Source organism: Theropithecus gelada, chromosome 6, assembly GCF_003255815.1.
Source record: "Theropithecus gelada isolate Dixy chromosome 6, Tgel_1.0, whole genome shotgun sequence".
In the NCBI taxonomy this organism is placed as follows: Eukaryota; Metazoa; Chordata; class Mammalia; order Primates; family Cercopithecidae; genus Theropithecus; species Theropithecus gelada.
This window is the reverse complement of record NC_037673.1, coordinates 72,164,859-72,187,370: the sequence shown is the minus strand read 5'-3', so window position 1 is coordinate 72,187,370 and position 22,512 is coordinate 72,164,859. Positions and strand designations below refer to the sequence as shown.

The 22,512-nt window shown below is 38.6% G+C and overlaps 1 protein-coding gene across 4 annotated transcripts in view; it reads right to left on the bottom strand.

Moving 5' to 3' along the window:
* Window positions 1-2,825: 2,825 nt before the first annotated feature.
* IQGAP2 (IQ motif containing GTPase activating protein 2) overlaps window positions 2,826-22,512 on the bottom strand; it is a 310,751-nt gene continuing 291,064 nt past the window's right edge. For all 4 annotated transcript variants that reach the window (XM_025387819.1, XM_025387820.1, XM_025387821.1 and 1 more), the window contains 6 exons: window positions 17,735-17,822; window positions 15,500-15,712; window positions 12,993-13,153; window positions 10,215-10,352; window positions 8,493-8,601; window positions 2,826-3,758 (listed from right to left, as the gene is read on the bottom strand). In XM_025387819.1, coding sequence (XP_025243604.1) covers window positions 3,645-3,758; window positions 8,493-8,601; window positions 10,215-10,352; window positions 12,993-13,153; window positions 15,500-15,712; window positions 17,735-17,822 — 823 coding nt within the window. In that variant the 3' untranslated portion in view covers window positions 2,826-3,644. The remainder of the gene's footprint in view (window positions 3,759-8,492; window positions 8,602-10,214; window positions 10,353-12,992; window positions 13,154-15,499; window positions 15,713-17,734; window positions 17,823-22,512) is intronic.

Here is a 22,512-nt window from a genome sequence, read left to right as displayed (position 1 = left end):
GAGCTCATATGAAAATATTCAAAGTAGACTGAGGCACTACCAGATTCTGTGTATATATTGCCACATTTGTTTAAGCAAACAGAAGGTTTGTAATCCATAGATCATATGAAAGCATTCAAAGTAGGTTGAGGCACTACCAGATTTTGTGTATATATTGCCACATTTGTTTTTTAAGCAAACAGAAGGTTTGTAATCAGGTTACGAGCTAACCAACAGATGACCTGTTTCTGTCTTTCATTGTTATAAACCTGTACTGTCAGCTTAGATTTAGAAGTTAATCTCTCATAATAGATCAACAACTGTATTTCCACCATAGATAGAATGGTAGGCTATCCCTATGGCTTAGGGTGCTAAGGAAAGGTCAAATTCAGTATCTATTAAAAGACAACAAAAACCAAAAACTTCCATTCCAGTTAAGTAAGGTGAACACATTATCTCCTAGTTCTCTCTCTTCATTGATTTCCCTTTCAATACATTTTAGCTAAAAGATTTTATACTCTAAGAAAAACAGTGAGGCAACATAGTAAATCTGTATAAGATATTTTATTTGGAAATTGAGTTGAGAGGCTATTCATTTTTAGACTGAGATAATAAGTAAAAGCCCCATTCATATAAGTGCCAACTTAAAGTAATAGTGGACTGCTGAGGGGCAGTGGGGGTGGTAGGGTCTGTCTGCTTGTCATTGCATTGCTAGAACCCATGTCTGCACCTGCCATTTATTTACAAAGCATTGCCAGGCTCAGGATTTAGGGTGACTGAAACACAGATTCTGTCCTCTGGAGCTTAGGGGGCCTCTATGTAACCTGTTGCCAAGTTTGGTTTTAGTCACATTGGCAATAGATTTTTCAAAAAGCTAACCAGCAGTAAGAACATCCAGTGCTCACTAGAATTTTTCAAAATAAAGGCAACTTTCACCATTCCGAGTTCTGTGGTTTGCTCTTGGAATGTTTGAGGAATACCACAAATCCCTGCTTAATGACAGAGTCATAAAAATCACATCATGAATAGCATCTCTAATTTGTGCCCAACCACACACAAACACTAACATATAATTACAGTTCGGATCATTCATGTCAGACAATGGTCACACCAAGCCGGTCTTTCTTCACCACTAACTTTCAGAATAAAGCATACACATGTTTTCCTTCTCTTGAAGACCACTAAAGCATATCCTTTGAGAGCACCTAGAATGTTGCGTAAGTACTTTTTGCTTTTAAGATCAAAATAATCAAAATACGGGAGTCAGTTTTGCAAAAATAAGTTATGGTTCCAATTGCTCAGTGTTTAAAAGCAAGAAAGGAAGCAAGCAAACAAACAAAAAACCCAAACAACAAAAAACCTTTTCTATTGAGTAAGAAAAATCTATAGGCTCTGGGAGGAAGTTGGATTCCTTAGTGGCTCAGGCTCAGGGTTATCAAGAACTGTCCTCTGGCTTGAGGGATAGTTTAGTCTTAAAGAGTAGCACAGGTCTTGGCTCCAACAAATCTCTATAAACTGAAGTCTGCTACACCCACGCCCCCATGGCCTCTTGTGTTTGCTCCTTCATCACCAGCCTTCTTCTTGGGTCACCCACTCATTCATACAGCTTAAAGATCTCACACAAAGAGCAATTGGTGATATCTTCAACAATAACCTCAACTTGTGGGCCAACAGAAAAAACATTCACAGCGTTCCTTGAAGGTGTTGACATGATGCAAATTCTTTATTCGCATCATGTCAAATAACATTCAAGCATATCATTCAGTGTTGCAATAAGTTAAGACAAGCTCCTTTCAGAGATGCTGGGAAAGTTGGCTTTTGCCTCCAAACATTGCTCCCTAATTTGGCTCCTTCTATACATTTCCACTAAAAGCCTTGCCCGGAGCAAGAAGGAAGCTTACCCAGTCCACCCCCCATTGCCCCTGGCTCCTCTTCCCCTTTCCAATGCCAGCAGTAGGGCAAGAGGGAGGTTTATTTTCAATGTGAAACTTAACTGTATATTTGATTCCTTTTACCAAAGCCTGCATTAAGGCTAATGCATTAAAAAACATACATACCCACAAACTGTTGAGATAGTGAGCATTGTTTTAAGCTATTCATCTCTTTGTCAAAAAATATATATAGCCTGAAACCATCACTAAAGTAGCAGATTCTACTTTTTTTAATTTGTGTTTTCCAAATTCTGTTGGTTTTACACTTCAAGTTCATTTGTGCCACATGTGCATAAACTAACCTACTTTCTCAATATTTTGCAATTTGTGAAAAAATAAAGCCTGTTGCAGGCATGAACAAAGTGGCAGGGAGGTTCCGGCCTGAGCGTCTGGAATCCTATTGTGGTGGAGACTCCTAAAGTGTCGGCAGGAATCACACTCCTTTTCTTCCGTTTAATAACAGACTCGATTCCCTCTCTACCTCTCTCTATTCACTGGCTACATGGCTGCCTAGTTAGGGACTATCTTTAGCTAGCTGTGTCCATGTGACTCAGTTTTGGCCAATACGATGTAAGTGGAAGTGAAAGTGATGCATATAACTGAAAAGGCTTGCCCTGGACTTCTTCACCATCCTCTCCCTCATCCGGCTGGGGGGAATCCGTACGAGGACAGAGCCAACTGACCTGCCTGAAACTCTTTACCTTGTGGATCTGCTCACCTTTGAGCTGAATTTGAGAAAAACGAACTTCTACTCCTTGTTTTAGACACCAGGGTTTTGTATCTTTTCCTTACAGCAGCTTGCTCTATACTTTAACCAGTACAGCAAGAAATGTATTATTTCCTGACAAACACTACCAAGAATTTTCCCCTACCCACTAAATGACTTTGATTGATTATGACAACTTAAAAGCCAAATTAATGGAATTAAGTAACATTTATTTTACATAAAACAATTTCCAGAGAATACGTTTAAAAACCATCTAGATACTGATTTTTTAGCATTACAAAAAATTGAGAGGCACAATTGAAGTATTCAAATAAATTGTGAGGGGTGGAGGCGGGGACTATGCTCACTATCTATGTTGTTCCTTAGTCATTTAAAGGCTCTGCGTGCAAGAGTCTTTACATGAGGCAGTAGTGCACTTTCATTTAGTAGGAATAAATCACATAAAATATATACTTTTATACAGAAAGTGTTATTGTGTTGTCATTTTCAATTACTTATAAAAAGTTCATTTGAATTGCACAAAAGTTCTCTTTAAAATTGATAACTCCCAGAAGACAGGGCTTAAAACTGTCTAAATGATTCATTACAAACAATTAGGTTTCCATTTATCCATAGATTAAAAAAAACTATGAAGAATTACATTATTCAAGTGGGACATTTAAAATGTTTTCATAGGAAAATAGGTTTACATGTTTGTCCCTAGTCAGCTAAATTCCCCACCCCGCAACTTTAAAACAGATCACACGATGTCCAAAGTTTTCAATCAGAGTACCTATACCACAGTACAGCGTGGATATGTTTCCATTCATTCATTTTATGTCTCATTCTATTATAGTATCAGATTAGCAAAAAGGCACCTGGGTACATTCTTCAGAACAGTTTTGGTCATTTAAAAAAAATCACACATTTATAAGCAGTGATTTCAATCATGTTTAAAAACAAAAATATTAAACAAATTCATTTCCTAATCCAGATGATACAGAATCCATGACATTTCTGCAGGCACTTCACTTTCCATAGAATTTCTTGTTCAGCAGGTATATGAGAAGGTTTACATTCACTTTAACCTTATCAAACATTTTCATTACAGCTACTCCTTCATATTGCATCTGAAGTAAATCCTGAAATTGTAAAAAGCATCATTAAATCTCAACTTTGACATTTTGTGTATTAAAAAAAAACATATTAGATGAATTTGTCGACAAAAGTCAGATTCAATTGACCTAATCGCCCGGGTGGGGTCTAACTATGTTGCCCAGGTTGGTCTCAAACTCCTGGCTTAAGCTATCTTCCCACCTCAGCCACCTGAGTAGCCAGGACTACAGGCGCATACCATAGCAACAGGCCACAGATGGGGGTTCTAAAACTTAAGCGTACATCACAATCATCTGGTTAAAAACACAGGCTAGTTAAAAACACAGGCTGTATGGGCTCCTCCCACAGGAATTTCTTATTTTGTAGCTCTCTGGTGGGGCCCATTAATTTGCATTTTAATAAATTCCCAACTGATTGTGACTTAGATGAAAGAAAATAGTTTTTTAGAATTGATAAAGGCTGTATGAAAGAAAATGATGATCATTAAGTTAATGTCAGGTATATAATTATAATTTCATTTTTAATTGAAAATATCAAAACACAAAGTTCTGGTTAGATGCATATTCTTTAGAAAGCAGTGTTTTCTGGCTGGGTGTGGTGGCTCATTCCTGTAATCCCAGCAGTTTGAGAGGCTGAGGCAGGTGGATTACTTCAGGTCAGGAGAGTGAGACCAGCCTGGCCAACATGGCGAAACCCCATCTCTACTAAAAATACAAATATTAGCTGGGCGTGGTGGTGCACACTTGTAATCCCAGCTACTCAGGAGGCTGAGGCAGGAAAATCACTTGAACTGAGTAGGCAGAGACTGCAGTGAGCCGAGACTGCACCACTGCACTCCAGCCGTGGTGACAGAGAAAGACTGTCTCAAAAAAACCCAAAAACAAAAACACAGAAAGCAGTGTTTCCTAAAGTGAAGTGAACAAGACAATTCACTGGGGAGGCAAAAAGAATATTAGACTTCCTATTTCTATTTACTTTTTCTCATTTTTTGGACCTTTTTGTATATATTTTATACAGCACGTTTTAGAGTACAATAGCAGAAGCATGCATACTTTACAAATAACTATATATGGAGAGAAGTGCTCATACTATTTCCTGATGAAGTGACCAAAGTTTGGAGACCATTGTACAAAGCAGTGGTCTGTACTTCTTGATCTAGGCTACTTCTGTTTCTGTACTGAGAACAAGCCCTCATTCTTAAGTCGAACTATCATTCTGTTTTTCACTGTCAGCATATAAACAAAGGAAATCAACTCTCTTATTAAAATAAGTAACTGGGTCACACCAGCCATATGCATGAAAGTAAGCTGTAGCATTTCATAGTCACACAGGTACAGGAAACCTCTCCCAGTGGAACATGTAATTCCTGAGCTGTCCTGGCCCAATGGCTAGGCCTCATTTTCTTGTTTCTAACAAGGTCAATTGTAGAAGTTGGAGTCATCTTTGAAAGAACTTTGACTCTTGACAGCTTCCTCCTCCACTTCCTCAATTACCTCTAACTTCACTCAAGTAAACCCCTACATTATTCAGATATGCTTCTAGAACTAAAATTCTATAGGGAATTGAAGTCCTTTCATCAATAATTCTTTTAGCTATTTAGAGTGTAGAGGAGATTCACTTTTCCTTTGGGAAATGCAACATCTGTTAAACAAAATCTACTGGAAAAGAATTAAACCAATAGAGTTAGATGGAAAAGGAATGGCATATGTAGGGGAAGTAGCTGGGTCCCCAAAGTAGGGAGCAGAGAAAACATGGCTGCACTCATGACTTGAAAAGCAGACTTTAGTTTTAGCTCTGCCATTTGCTATCTTAAGACCTTGCAACATGACACAACTTCTCTGAAGTTCTGTTTCCTTGTGTGTAAATTGGGGATAACACTGCCAATTTCACAAGGGTGCTACTGGGAATGAGATATGAGATTAAGGTATATGCAAACCCTTGGTAAGTTACTCTTGTCTTGCAGGATCAACTGGAATCCTATGAGACAGGCAGCGGACAAGAGTGATGAAGAACTTGGATCCCAGCTGCCTCGTCCATAATTAGCTCTCTGAACCTCAGTTCTTCATCTAGGAGAGGAAGAAGGCCCACCCTGCAGTCCCTGATAAATACCTGACATTATTTTTACAAGCAGAACATACATCACATAAGTCATATCCTCCTGTTACCTATATGACCTATAGTTATAGGACATAATTCTATCCTACGGTTTTCTTTAGGAACTGAAGGGAGAATGGGCTGAAGATAACCAAGAGACATAGAGCGGTAATGTTAAAAGGGACTTTCTTTAGTCCTTTCAAATTTTGGTCCTGTTCCCGGTCCTTTACTCACAGTAAAGACCTGACCATCACATTTCTCTTTGGCAATTTACACATTCATGCAATTGACTAAAAGCTACATATATAAATAGAAGTCAGCCTTTACATCTGACGGCTATCAAATGCAGGGCTGGCTCCGTAGGTATGCAATCTGTGCAGCTGCACAGGGTCCCATGCCCAGGGTTTTATTCTCTTCTGTCATCTCCTAAAATCCTTAACAATTATAAAAACAGGGCGCTGCATTTTTATTTTGCTCTGAGCCTTGCTAATGATGTAGCCAGTTCCGATTATGTGCTACTGATTTTAAAAACCCAAGACATATTGGTCACCTGCATATAGCTAAGGATTAACATTTCACAATCCATTATGTGTATAAATGAATAGTATGAACAGCTAATCTTACTGTATACAGAATCCTTAACAAAGGAACACGTGAAGCTTGGTTTTTGTACCAGTACTCAAAGGAAGTCTCATGGAATTATTGCTTTCTCTCTAAACACAATATAAGGTGTCTCCTGGTCACTTGTGACTCATTGGTTCAGTTGATATTGACTGGCCCTGGATAATTTCCTTCTTGGCAATCACATATGTCTTTTGCTATTTCTACAGAGGAATCACTAACCAAACGGTATCACCACAAGTGCGTTCTTTTCTCTTCCTGTATTTATCTATTACACAAAGTAACTGAAGACCCTAATTAGCTAAATTGTTAAATGGATACATTTAGTGACATTTAAAGTAAGTTAGAAAACAATACTGTTTACTTAAAAATACTTTCCATAATTACATAACAGCTTTCATCTTATCTTCGAATTCTAATTTACTCCATTATCAAATCCATTCAGCTCCTGTTTTTCTTTTTAAACTTACAAGGGCTGCCAGAAAAGAAGGGCTCTGGCAGACTCCCATGATGGGGAGGTAATTCCAGTGCATGCAGCCATGGGCTGCACAGACAGTGAGGCCAGAATTCACATCACTCTCAGGATCTGAGTGAGATGATTCACGTAAACATATGCAAAACACCTGGAAACCATTTTGTAAGTAGTTTGGGGCCCAGGTAAAAAGATGTTATTTCCATGTAAAAAGTGTTAGATCAAAAAAGAAAAATTCAATTATTTCTGTAAATTGATTTTGTGCTAAGGATTAAGAAGTTGGGGGTAGATGAACATTTGTTTGCACTGCCTTCTTAACTTTTTTTTTTTTTTTTGAGCACAGAAACTGGATTTCTCAGTTTTCATTCATGTGTATGTGGCTTAAATGTGGCTTTTATGATAAAATAATAATTTATATTGCAAACACCATTTTTCTATTTATAGATATCTGTTTTGCATAATGCCTTTCATTTCTGTGATCACAAACATTTGGCGAATAGAGTTAATAAACTGATGTAAAAACTATTCTAGGGGCCAGGTGTGGTGGCTAATGCCTGTAATCCCATCACTTTTGGAGGCTGAGGCAGGCAGATCACTTGAGCCCGGGAGTCTAAGACCAGCCTAGGCAACATGGCAGAACCCCGTCTCTACAAAAAATATAGACATTAGCCAGATGTGGTGGTGTGCACCTGTAGTCCCGGCTACTTGACAGACTGAAGCAGGAGGATGGCTTGAGCCCAGGAGGTTGAGGCTGCAGTGAACCATGATTGCGCCACTGCGTTCCAGCCTGGATGACAGAGCAAGACCCTTTCTCAATTGCCCTCCCCCCACCCCCACAAATAAGAAAACCCATTCTAGGAAAGAGGGAGAAATGAGATCATGAAAGTTCCAGTCCTGGGCATACATAGTCTTAGAAAGAAATGCAAGTTTCCAATAAAAGGCAAATTTATAGCATTTATTAATAGCTCTGAATACTTTTAAATTATATTCTTTTGTCTAAGCTTTAAAATGGAAACATGGGCCGGGCACGGTGGCTCAAGCCTGTAATCCCAGCACTTTGGGAGGTGGAGACGGGCGGATCACGAGGTCAGGAGATCGAGACCATCCTGGCTAACATGGTGAAACCCCGTCTCTACTAAAAAATACAAAAAAACTAGCCGGGCGAGGTGGCGGGCGCCTGTAGTCCCAGCTACTTGGGAGGTTGAGACAGGGGAATGGCATAAACCCAGGAGGCGGAGCTTGCAGTGAGCTGAGATCTGGCCACTGCACTCCAGCCTGGGCGACAGAGCGAGACTCCGTCTCAAAAAAAATAAATAAACAAAATAAATAAAATGGAAACATGGCTTAGAGAAACTGACTGCTATGGTTTGCCAGCTAGAAGCATATTAATTTCCAATCATTTGAAAAGTCACAGCTTTGAAAAATCATCAACACTTAACAAATATTGGCAAAGAAAGCTGGCCCTGGTTTTCTGTTAAACTTTATTGTTGTCACGGAGAGCAAGAGCCAGGATAGCAATGTATGATCCACATATAAAATTTATCATCAATGTGCAGAAATTCCAGCAGCTTACCTGAATATTGAGTTGCACCTTTTCCATCTCAACACCAAGGAATTTTGATCTTACATCAAAAATGCCTACATCTTCAGTAGCTATGATATCAAATGTAACATTCTTAAACCTGTGAAGAAAGGAACATTCATACACGTGAAATTACAAGTACAGATGTGCTTAAAGCTGAAACAAACTAATGGAATCTCAAATAATCATTTTTAAAGAATAGCTTGTTGAGAAAATCCTAAGGAAGTCACCAAAAACCTCACATCATCTTTCCCCCAATTCTGCTTTCCAAACACTAAGTTTGATGGCTATTGTCGAGATCTGTAGCTCACAGAGTTCTGACATAGGTGGTTTATTACAGAAGAAATAGAAGATATCATCCTTGCTCTTCAAGAGCATAAAATATAGTTGGAAATATGTGAGTCACAGAACATGAACATTACTGACCTATAGCCAATTGAGTACTTCAGATGATAACTTTTATAGAAACTTTAGGCCAGGCACGGTCGCTCACGCCTATAATCCCAGTACTTTCGGAGGCCGAGGTGGGGCGGATCGCCTGGTCAACATGGTGAAACCCCGTCTCTATTAAAAACACAAAAATTAGCTGGGCGTGGTGGCACGTGCCTGTAATCCCAGCTACTTGGGAGGCTGAGGCAGGAGAATCACTTGAACCTGGGAGGTGGAGGTTGCAGTAAGCCAAGATCGTGCCACTGCACTCCAGCCTGGGCAGCAGAGTGAGACTCCATCTCAAAAAAAAAAAAAAAGGGAACTTCAAAAGAGAAAGAAGTATTTTCTTCTGAGTTGGTGTTGTCAGGAGGTTTTATGGGATACACAGAAGCCAGGCTTCGAATACAGGCAGGAGTTAAAGAAGAGGCAAATGCCAGTGAGTCTGCCTTCCCTTGAGATTTTAGGACAAGAGAGTGATGGAACAATGGGCTCATGACCCCTTTAAAATGAGGCAGCAGGCCGGGCGCGGTGGCTCAAGCCTGTAATCCCAGCACTTTGGGAGGCCGAGACGGGCGGATCACGAGGTCAGGAGATCGAGACCATCCTGGCTGACACGGTGAAACCCCGTCTCTACTAAAAAAATACGAAAACTTAGCCGGGCGAGGTGGCGGGCGCCTGTAGTCCCAGCTACTTGGAAGGCTGAGGCAGGAGAATGGCGTAAACCCGGGAGGTGGAGCTTGCAGTGAGCTGAGATCCGGCCACTGCATTCCAGCCTGGGCGACAGAGCAAGACTCCGTCTCAAAAAAAAAAAAAAAAAAAAAAAGAGGCAGCATGTGGTGCTTGATGTGGGGCTGTGAAGGAGGGTTTGTTTTCTCCACTACACTGAATACACACACTCACAGCATGCTTTGGAAATGGCTCTGATCCAGGGGTTGGCACAGCCTATTTTAAATGAGAAAGGTGCTATTTTGCAATGGTAGATAATTCATCCATCAAGACCAAAAGATAGCCTTTTACTCTCCTTGCTATGACTCAGTTCTGGAGGTTCACCAACCCAAACATACTGCACAAGCCACGGAAAGACAACCACTGAACACACTACATATGACTGACAGCACCAGATGCTGAGGCCAAGGGAAGAGCAGCCATGACAATTCATGTATTCTTCTCTTCTCACCAATCAGTAATCAAGGGTAAGCCTTGCTAGACCAAATGGAGCTCTCTCCAAGGCCACAAGAAATCAAATGGCATGCGTGTTCTATGCAGATTCCAGGTCACACTTACTGGTTCGTTTGAAGATCATCTATATCTAGCAGGACACCTTTCTCATGCAGCTTTGCCGCAGTGTACTTCACTGGCTTCGCTCTCTTCGTCCCTTTGGGTTCTCCTTTCCCATCTAGTTTAATTGATCTCCGAGTATTTCTGACAAAATAAGAACAGACCATTTGTGGTTATGATGGCAAATGCAGAGGCTTCTGGTAGTGCAACTACCATACCCAGAGTGACATCGCTGTTCATACCTGGCCCTCAGACACTGGATATACACCTTTTTATTTTGTGATAGTAGGTAATTTCATCCACAGAGTAAAACTTCACTACTAAACTGTTTGAGCGGAAAGGGATTTCCCAAGTGACTGAAGTTTACATTACAGACTAACATCTTTCATAAAACTTACACTCTACTTTCTCAGGTATATTGAACCAAGTGGTTATCTTTAGTCATTTCAGAAGTAGCTGTTTTGCAATAACATGAACTGTGTGGTCCTACATAAAGATATCACCAGGACGGTTTTAATCTATTTAACAAACACCATGTGGCCAGCATTGTTCTAAGTGCCTTATAAATATTACCTCACATTTCCAAAATTAACATTTCCATATACTTTTAAATTAATAAATTCCTTTGCTATATACTATATCATGTAGCTCTCATAACCATACTTGTGAGTCTGGTACTCTTTGTTTTTTGTGGGGGAGTTTTTTTTTTTTTTTTTTTTTGAGATGGAGTCTTGCTCTATCGCCCAGGCTGGACTGCGGTGGCGTGATCTTGGCTCACTGCAATCTCTGCCTCCTGGGTTCAAGTGATTCTCCTGCCTCAACCTCCAGCTGGGATTACAGGCACATGCCACCACATCTGGCTAATTTTTGTATTTTTAGTAGAGAAGGAGTTTCGCCATGTCAGCCAAGCTGGTGAGGCTGGTACTCTTAATTCCACCTTAAAGATGAGAAAACTGAGGCTCAAAGTTCACTGAACTGGGCTGAAGATCACACAATGTAAGAGAGAATCAGAACCCAAATCCAATTCGCCCAACTGTGGATCTTGTGTGAAATGCCTTAAAGTAAATCACTAACAATCTCATTTCTACTGAAAATAAGCTTGACCAACTTCTTCCTTGCATGTATATGTATATATTCTTCCTTCCTTCCTATATTTAGTGTATAGTGTATGTACACTATACATTATATAATGTATATATTTATGTAATTGTAAATGAATATGCACACTATGTATAGTGTGTGTGTATATATATTTAGTGTATTGTGTGTGTGTGTGTATATATATAGAGGGAGAGAGAAAAAGGGAGAGAGAAAAAGAGAGAGAGAGAAAGAGAAACAGAGAGAAGCCCGAAGCAAACAAACTAAAATTCAGGACTAGTGGGAGCCAAATCAATAAGGTTTAAATGTGGCTACATCCCTTTATCAAATCTTCTGTGATTTCAGCAATCCAACTTCTGGGTGTTTATTCCAAGATGTGAAATCAGTTTGTTAAAGAAATGTCTGCACTCCCATGTTCATTGCAGCACTACTCACACAACAGCCAAGTTATGAAATCAACCTAAGACTCTACTCACAGATGAACAGGTAAAGAAAATGTGGTATATACACACACACACAGGAATACTATTCAGCCCTAAGAGAAAGAAATTCTGTCATTTGGGGCAATGTGGATAGAATTAGAGGACATTATGCTAAGTGAAATAGGCCAGGCACAGAAAGGCAAGTACCACATGTTCTCACTTATATGTGGCATCTAAAAAAGTTGAACTCATAGAAGCAGAACAGAATGGTGGTTACAGAGGCTGGAGGGTGGGGGAAATGGGGAGATGATGGTCAAAGGATACGAACTCTCAGGTGGAATCAGTTTTTTTGAAATCTATCGCACAGTGTGGTGAATATAGCTAATAATAGTGTATTGTACTTTAAAAACTGCTAGGAGTAAATTTCAAGTGTTCTCATCACAAAAACTAAGTATTTGAGGTGATGCATATGTGAATTAATTATTTCATATTGTAATAACAAATTATATCATCTTGTACCTCATGAATACATAACATTGTAGTCAATTTGCAACAAAATTTAAAAGATCTATGATTAATGCAACAGATTTTTCCATACAGTACCATTTCCTTCTGCCAATTGGATGACAAGGATTATATAAAAATATTGTATTACATATTTAAATGGGTAATTAAAATTTAACTAGCATTGATCATAGTCTAGTGATAAGAATAATTACTAAGCAAAGGATATTCATTAAAAATGGCTATACTGTATATAAAAACCTATAATACTTATGCTAATGGATAATAGACAGCTACCAAATTTTGCTGGTTGTGTCAATAATAATTTTTTAAAACCATTAGTTTAAAAACATTCAGCTGCTCTGTGCAATTAGTAAACATCTGGCATTAACTAACATGATCAATTATACAAAATATAGTCCAAAAACAAGAGATTTTAAAAATAATAGTATTTTTAAAAATCTTTGACTAAAAAAGACAAAAGGAACAATGAAAGTGCTTCCCCAACTACTAATGCTATTTGTTCAATATGCAACAGGTAAGTCACTTTAATTCTAGTGCTGGTGGGGAATTGAAAAGCTTCCATTTGCTCCTGACTTCTTAGTTCACAGTGGCAAATAATAAAACTGAGACTCCAGTTTTCGGTTATAAGACAGAGCAAAAAGTTTTCTTCCATACCCAACCCAAATGCATAGAAATGCAGAACTGACATCTCATAAATCATGACATTACGAATGAACGTGACATGATTTTAACTTACTTTCTTTTTAAGTTGTCTAAACAAGTCTTTATGTAGGTGTCATAATAATTGATTTGCTCTTCATAAAATGCTGCCTTCTTGTTAAGTGCATTCAGGGTCTGCTGAAGTTTTGCCAATTCAGCTTTTCGAAGCTTACGATAGATTCTTTGATTTCGAATATCCTAAAACAACAAGTAAGAGCTATCATATTTAAGCAGAAGCTTGCTTTATGATATTGCCAATTTGGGACAAGAAGAATATCAAGCAGTAGTAAGTCACTATTTGTAACTTGACTTGTAGCTTATTTCAGGTACCTTATTTTACTCTCAACACCACCACAGGGTTCCCATCCCTTTTTACTTCAGAACGGGAAAGTGTACATATTTCACTTTAAGAGACTTGTTAACATTAATTTTTTTCTTGATGGAAAGGCAAATAAGTTATTTTAGAATAACTACACATTTAGTTTAAGGAAAAATCGTGTTTTAAAAGGGGCACAAAGCAGCAGAAATGCAATTTCTTCAGACTTTTTTTTTTTTTTTTTTAGACGGAGTCTTACTCTGTCACCCAGGCTGGAGTCCAGTGGCCTGATCTCTGCAACCTATGCCCCGGGGTTCAAGTGATTCTCCTGCCTCAGCCTCCTGTGCAGCTGGGGCTGCAGGCCTGCGCCACCATGCCTGGTTAATTTTTGTATTTTTAGTAGAGACAGGGTTTCACCATGTTGGCCAGGCTGGTCTTGAACTGCTGACCTCAAGTGATCTGCCTGCCTTGGCCTCCCAAAGTGCTGGAATTATAGGCATGAGCCATTGTGCCTGGCCTCTTCAGACTATTTTGAATATTCCTCTTTGAATAGTACTTTAAACTAAAAAGGTTTACATTTAATTGTTAAATTGATTTTTAAAATAAGAAAAGAACAAATCTGACAAATATTTCTCAAGGTTTGAAAAAACAACACTAGCCTGTCAAGACTGAGTGAAAAGATTCAACATTGATAACTATTACTTGGCTTTAAATAGAATTCCTAGAACATTAAGTTGCATAAGCTGCTTATAGCTTACAAGAGCTATGCTAAATTTAAACTTGCAGATATAAGTTTTTTTGGTAATTCTAATTGGTAAGTTATGAAAGTGTTTGACTTAAGAAAATGATGCCTGTTTAATATTGTTTTTCTTTTGTAGACAAATTAAAAACCATTCCCCTAGGAATTCAAACAAATACCCACATACACATACACTCCCCCCACAACTTCCCCATGCCCTTAGGTAAAAATTCTTCATGAATAGAATATTAGAATAGAATATTCTTTGTTAAATAGAATTCTTCATTAAATAGAAATTCTTCATATAATAGAATATTCATTAAATAGAATATCATGTCTTCATGATAGCCTTTTTCTTTTTTAAAGCAAAAGCATATATTTATCTACCCCATATTCCCAAATAGAAATATTTCTACCCCAAAACTAAAGAAAGAAATGCTATTGCCCTTGAGTCCCTTGGGCTAGAAGGAATAAGCCTACTGCCAGAATTGAACATAACTTTCTATCAAAGAACAAAGCTGGGCGCATTTCCCTCCCAGAACATGAGAAAATTTATTATTTTTTTTCTGGTCATTTAACTGCCTTTAACCTCTAGATCCATATTAATTTGCATGTTTGAATAAAAAGAATGAAATATCCTTCTAACCCAAATATATACTTCCTTATCCTTGACAAACAGATCTCAGCCACTTCCTGTGATGTTTCATTGCACTAAGTTGAGACGCTTTGCTCAGGAAGTTTCTCAAGTGTAAAAACATGGGATAAGAAAACAGAAACTAATCTTCAAGTCTGAACTGCATTTAGGTTAAATTGCTTAAAAACAAATGATCTGGGACACAGAGTTCATCTCAATGGCAGGTTCTAAGGCAACTGAGCTATATGACAACTAACATCTCAGGAGAAAACTCTTCCAAATAATGTTATTTTTAAAACTAGCTTAAAGGTATAGACCAAACTTGTCAAGTACATTTTTTAGTATTTATTTCTGGTCTGTTTCAACTCTCCTAATGACTTCAAAGTGTTGTGATTATTTTCTCTTAAAAGTCATCAACTGCTTGGGAGGCCGAGGCGGGCGGATCACCAGGTCAGGATTTCGAGACCAGCCTGGCCAGCATGATGGAATCCTGTCTCTACTAAAAATACAAAAATTAGCCAGGCGAGGTGGTGTGCGCCTGTAGTCCCAGCTATTTCGGAGACTGAGGTAGGAGAATCGCTTGAACCTGGGAGGCAGAGGTTGTAGAGAGCTGAGATCACGCCACTGCACTCCAGCCTGGGCAGCAGAGTGAGACTCCACTTCAAAAAAAAAAAAAAAAAAAAAAAAGTCATCAACTGCTTTGAAACCTTTAAAAATCTGTAACATTGAAGAGTGCAGTAACCACAGCATATGCAACCATGAATCCCTAATGCCACCTCACAGAGTGCCCAGCACTTGACTGGTGATTAGCAAATGTCTGCTAAGTGAAGAAGAAAGAATACTGTTTCCAAAAACCTTGGCAATCTCATTGAGAATGTCTTGGTATTTATTTTTGGATGACACGTGTCCAGTCTGTTCCAATGTCCGAAGATTCCTCTGGATTTTCCTCTTCTTCTGCTCAAGAGGCAGCTGTGCATCTTCAATCATAGATTGGCTATGCTTCATTTCTTCTGGAGTCCTGGAATCTATCATTGCACGGCTCACCATGTCCGTGGCATGGTCTGCCTCCTGAAAAGAGAATATCAAGATGCTGATTTTTCTCTGATCCCCTAATTTCACAGTTCATAAGCTACACAATGCAAGTTAATGTCAAAATGAAAGTAGTTCTCCAGCCAAAGTTCAAAGACTAGAACCAGAACATGTTCTTCCTGAGATTTGAAGTTTGAAAGGAATTACTTCATCTTTTTGATAGCAAGCCTTATTTGGGAACAATTATCAATAGCTGCTTTATTGCCAAAGTGACAAATCACCATAGTAATGGACATATTTTAATGGATAACTGCTACTTTGTAATTCCCCAGATGGAAGGATTTCGATTCCTGGATAGTCTAGCCGAGGAAACTAAAACTAGATTATCTATTGAAATGTGGCTATGAGAACCCTGAATGTTCAGAACCCAGCTAAACTCTCACACATCAGCCATGTTTACGGAGAGTCCTGAACTAAACCAACAGAGGCAGTCAGAGAGCTTTATTCTTATAAGGGAATCACAAACCAGCAACTCTGAAAAACCTGCAAAGTTTCTTTGAGCAAAGGGAATAAGATAGCATATCATAAATTCCCAAACAAACGATGAGTAAATGAATAAATGAAGGAACACTCTTTGGATAGTCTGTAAAAGGAAACAGTAATAAAAAGAGACTATTGGTCTTCCCATTTCATTGTACGAGACAATTGACTGACTCAATAGATGAAGTCTAAGGAAACGACTATTAGTTAGGCACAGTAATGTCAGACATAGGACAGGTAGGTCAACATTATTGACACAGGAACATTATTACCAGGTTAGCAGTAAATAACAAAAGCAGCAGCCAACATTGTTGAGCACTTAATATACGCCAGATACGAATGTACCCATTTAACATGTTTTAACTCACTTAATCCTGCCTGTGAACTGGGTACTATGATTAATCCCATTTTACAGTTGAGGAAACTGCGGCACAGCAATGCTTCTAAGAGCGCAGAGTTACACACCTAGGAGGTGCAGAGGTATACTTGATCTCAGAAGTCTGTGTTCTCAGTCACTTATTCATGACACATTTAGGGGAAAATGAAAAATAGTAAGGAGTAAAAGTCTTTTATACGAACCTAGTGTAATATTTTACCCATATTGTTGAAAACATATTCACACATTAACAAACACGTGATTTGAAGTTTAGTTTTATATTTTTTATTAAAAAATTTTAAAAGTTAGAGATGAGGGTCTCACTGTTGTCCAGTCTAGTGTTGAACTCCTGGGCTCAAGCGATCTACACACCTCAGCCTTCCAAAGTACTGGGATTACAGACATGAGCCACCATGCCCAGCCTTTTATATTTTTTAAATTAAAAACCATTACAAGGATTCCTTGGCAATCAATTAAATTAAGAATGATCCAGGAAAATTATGTATAGCTCTGCTAAGAAGTAGTTAATTAAATAATTAACTTTTGTTTAGGGAGTGGCAATTATTGGTACTAAAATAACAACTTTAAATTTATTTTAGAATGAACAATGACACATTTTCAAAGATGTTAATAAAAAGCTAAATGCAAGATTGTTGTGAAACCTTACTTACGCTAACATAATGATGCTTTGACCCAGTGGACTCAATAGTTTCTTCTGGAGCATTTGGAAAACATCTTTAACATGTGAGATGCTTATTTGTTTCAAGTTAGTAAATACATAAAATTGGAAAGATATTTTTCAATATCCTGTCAGCTAGAACTCTCTCAACTGACTTACTTGCCCATCTACTGTGTGATAAATACTCTGATGAACATTTCCACGCTTTGAAAAACCCAGAACTATCATCCTAGGTTAAGACAAAAGTATATTCGGCATGAATTTGGCGCTGTATTTTCTATTTCATCCCCATTGATACTTCATACAGGTTTATATATGGCTGAACTCAGTTTACTACAGTAATAGATAAAATTCCTTACTTCTAGACCATGTCAGATACAGTTTCTCTGAGATAATAAACATTTGGCATAAAGATTTACTAAGAAAATCAACTCCTATTATTATTTTACACTTAAAGCCAAATTACCTGTTGCGCAGTGGCTGGTGTCTCTAAGATTTCTGTCAATGTGTTCCCTGGCTGGTTCCGGATCACATCAATTATCAGCTTCTTGGTCCTTAAAACAGAGAAAGAGACAGACTTTCAGACTGTAGTCCTTATGCACAAATATCTGTTTCTCCTAAGAGAGTGCACAAACACATACAATACTGAAGCTTCAAAGATAATACCTTAAAATAAAACATTCTTGCAGATATTCACCAGGTCTGTGGTAAGACACTCTTCAAAGTTTATGAATGCTTGATAATCAAAGTCTGGGCTTTATGTGCTTGATGTTGTAGGATTATACTGTCAGTAACATGGGCACAAGTATATCACAAGATTTCCTCTCTAAATACCTTTCCTTCTTTTTTAGACCGAGACTACTTTTTGATGGGCAGGGGAACAAGTGCTGCTGATATGGCCTGCTACTGCAGAGTGCAGGAATATATCTAATATTCTCCCTTCCTGACGTTAATAGCACCTAGACTTCTGGGCCGGCTTAATACCTCATAAGCCTTTAGGAGCCAGACCAACTGTCCTGCTATCAGAAAGCTATGAAAGAGTTTGAAGACCAGTGGCAGCAAACGTCCAGTGTGAGCTGTGGAGGCTTGGGCTGTCAGCTGGCATAGCGGCGAGGAGGATGGTGTTCAAGGGCCTGAGCAACTAACAAATAGGGTTAGGTCCTCACCTTCAGGTAGAATAGAATAGAAGAGCTTCTCAGTAAATAGTAAAGAGCTGGAAAATTCTGGAAGTACGAAAACCATGTGTTCTCTCATAGGTGTTTTTTATGGCAATTGGCCACCCCTTCCTAGTGAGGGATCATGTTATGTAATTATGTAAAAAGGTTTTAACACAAAAGATAAAGGGTCAAGTTTGTTCACTTTTACATAAGGTGGAAACAGTATTATTGGAAAATAAAAAAAATATAAAAAGAAAAAAAGGGCCAGGCGCAGTGGCTCACTCCTGCAATCCCAGCATTTTGGGAGGCCGAGGTGGGCGAATCACCTGAGGTCAGGAGTTCCAGACCAGCCTGGCCAACATGGCAAAATCCCGTCCCTACTAAGAATACAAAAATTAGCTGGGCATAGTGGCATGTGCCTGTAATTCCAGGTGCTCAGGAGGCCTAGGTGTGAGAATTGCTTAAACCCAGGAGGCAGAGGTTGCAGTACGCTGAAAACGTGCCACTGCACTCCAGCCTGGGTGACAGAGTGAGACTCCATCTCAGATAGCTAGCTAGATAGATAAATAGAAAGAAAAGAAAGGAAGAAAAGGAAACACAGACAAATGTTTGTTTAAATTATACATACACTGGTCTAATTGACGTCTGAAGTTTCACTTTTACTGTAGTCCCGTTATTTCAAAGTCATTACATGATATCACTGAATGACTAATTTTTCTTCCTAAACTCTAGCAGGAAATGTTCATGTAGCATGAAATTTAGAAATGAAAATAAAATTTTCACATTTTGAAGGATATGGGCAACTACTCCCAAATGACAGAGAAACCTTCCAAGTTAATTACAAATATATTACTTTTGAAAATAGGATAAAATCCAATAAGCCATCTGTAAACATCATTTTTCCCATTTCCTATTTATCAGAAGTCTGTGTGAAAAGAACAATTACAATGTGTCTTCCTTGCCTCCCTTCCCCCTGGCCTTTGGAGAACCATTTCCTCTGGCCCCATGACCCTTTGCTGCTGGGGATTTACAGGCTGTCTGGGAATGCACAGCTAAATACTCCACGGAGAGTCAAAGGTGGGCTCACAGCTAATTACAGCCACGTGGGGGATGGCATATTTCCTAAGGCGGCTGTGGCTGAGAAAGCCATGTATCCTTTCCTGCCTACACACCACCTTCCTCCAGCCATCGTCATCAACGTATTAAACAGGAACGCTGAGTTACAAATAAAAGCTTTGGGTGATTTAAAAAGTGTAAATATAGTAACTTTCTTATTTGAAATAGTATTCTCAGAACTAATTGTGATATACAGTTTCTAGGGAACTTCCAGTTCTTTAGAGAAGCTGTGTAATGACCAAATGACTGGAGTCACTAAAACGTGTCCCACCAAAGACAAAGAATGTTTATTTGCTCAGGAGTTGCTGGAGGACAAACTGCTCACACAGCCTGTTTCTCTTGGGCTTCTACTGTACATCAGGCCTGTGGAATTCATTGCCAAAGTTCTACCTCAGACGTAAGTAACCATCCAGTCCCATGACAGGGAACCCACCTCCCTCCCACTACAGTGTGTCTAGTGCTTAAGGACAATGGGGATGGACAGATTTAAAACCAAATCTGTCTTGGCTTGGACTCTTGTTGCATATTAGCCATGTGGATGTGTGCAAGTTATATAATCCTTGTGGGTTTTGTTTTTTCATTTATAAAACAGGAGTCTCTCAGGACTGAGGCAAGGATTGGATGAAAAGATCTAAAGTCTTCTGTGAGGTCTGGCACATGGTAAGCACTCACATGGTCCTTAAAGCTGTGCTGCCCATGATGGCCACCACTGGCCACAGGTGACACTTGAGCATTTGAGACATGGCTAGTACAAACTGAGATGTGCTGTGTGAAACACACACTGGATTCTGAAGATGTTGTATGAAACAAAGAATGTACAATATCTCATCCATTTTTTTACATTTATTATATATTTAAATATTTTTGCACATATTTGGTTAAATGAAATATATTATTAGAATCAATTTCATCTATTTCTTTTTAAAATGAGGCTTCTAGAAAACTTAAAATTACATGTGGCTTATATTAAATTTCTTTGGGAGAGTACAATATTGGCACATTCCATTCTCAAACAGGAGCTCACTCTAGAGGCCTGCCTTCCAGGGCCACCCAGTCATGGAACCTGGTTAGTCACAGGACTGTGGCCCGGAGGGAGACCTTTGAAAAACAATCCAATCCCTGATTGTACAAATGTGGCAACTAAAACCTAAGAGACTAGAGCTGCAGGAAACAAGTCCAATTCCCTTTCCAAATCAGCAGCTTCTGAAAAACCTACAGAGAAATGCCAAGACTGTGTCCCTCTATCCCCTCTTCTACCATATTTCCTTTTTCCAAGTGAAACCGCTCAGTCCCTTAAAGCTCCTCACAATGGCATCTGCAAAGAGCTCACAGTCCTGCTCACATTCCAGTTGCCAATGACCTTAACATGCATTCCCCTTCCCACCCCAGTCCAAATATAACATTCTGGATATGGTCTGACCAGCATAAATCAACTGCTTAGAGTATTGGCATTGGGGCTCTTCAAATATGTAAGACAGGTTGATCCAAACCACGGGTCTTGCCCTCCTTTAATGAGGAGGTATCTAATTTTGAAAAAGAATTAAGAAAAAAAGAGAAAGAAATACACCAGGGTGTTTATTCATCATAGCTGTGCTCAAATTCCACTGTAGATAAATGAGCCCATATGGCGCTTGTAAGCTGGTGTGGCCTCTTGGGTTTGGCCACTCCATTCATATGGCATCTATTATTACCAGTAGCATTCCTGAAGCTCTCCCTCTGTCATCTGCTTCTAGTGTGCCCAAGGTTGAAAAGGAATCAGTGTTTGTGGACACTAAGGAATACTTTCAATATTTAAAATCCTAAAAACATAATTTACATTATTAGCTCCAGATCTCAAATATCACCTTAGCCATTTAGTGCTCCTGCTAGTTTGGACCAAAAAACAAGGAAATCTTTCAGCTGGGATCATGGGACCTAAACTTAATCATGTGATAGGAAATTCTTAAGAGATGACAATTTAAGAACTCAAGCAGCTAAGTATGATTAAAAACCACAAATATTGCCTTCTACTTAAACGCACATACTTTTGTGGGAAACTAAGCTTAATTAAGGCCAGAAGGATCACATATTTTAAGTTGCATCATAAGTTATAATGAAAGGTTGACAATTGCATGGTTCTATATAATTTATATGGTATTAATTATAATTTCATGTGATCATCATAGCCCTTCCTTTCCCGTCTCTTCTACATTATGGAGGAGAAACCGATGGCAAGGCAACTTGCTGAGTTCCATGGTTAATAAGCGATAGATTGAGGTTATCACCGTATGTCATCCTAAGACCCCTCGACTAGGTTTTAGGATTCCTAGACCAGGTTTCTTCTTCTTCTTCTTCTTCTTCTTCTTCTTTTTTTTTTTTTTTTTTTTTAAATATCCCTGTGCTTGGTAGTATTATAAAAATAGCAATAGCCCAAACTGAGGTTCTCTATTCTATAAACATACACAAGGAAAAAAGAAATAAATGTTTCTTCCTACTCTGATATGTGCCCTTTGTCCCTCCTCTTTGTCCTGGAAAAATACTCCAGCCTCCGTTACTCAGTAACTGCTCAGCTAATAATTCTCATTATTTATTCTAAGATTCTTAAGAATGCAAAGAACAATGACATTGCCCTGGACAAGTTGTAAAAGTTTATTATCGAGAGTGTAGGCCCTGGAGGATTTAAAATCATGTGGGTTTGAATCTCTGCTCCACTTAGTAACGGTATTACCCAGGAAAAGGTTTATATTTGTTCTGTGCCTGGTTTCCTCATCTGTAAAATATTGATAATAACCTCCACTCTCTTGGGGTTGCTGAGAATATTACATACATATTTTACACATTTATTTTAATATATATACGCACATGTTATTCTTTTTCTCTCTTTACAGATTATGTGCCCCTTTTTCAAAATGCTTGGGCCCAAAAGTGTTTCAGACTTTTTATCTTTTCAGATTTTGGAATATTTGCATTATATACTTTACTGGTTCAGCAT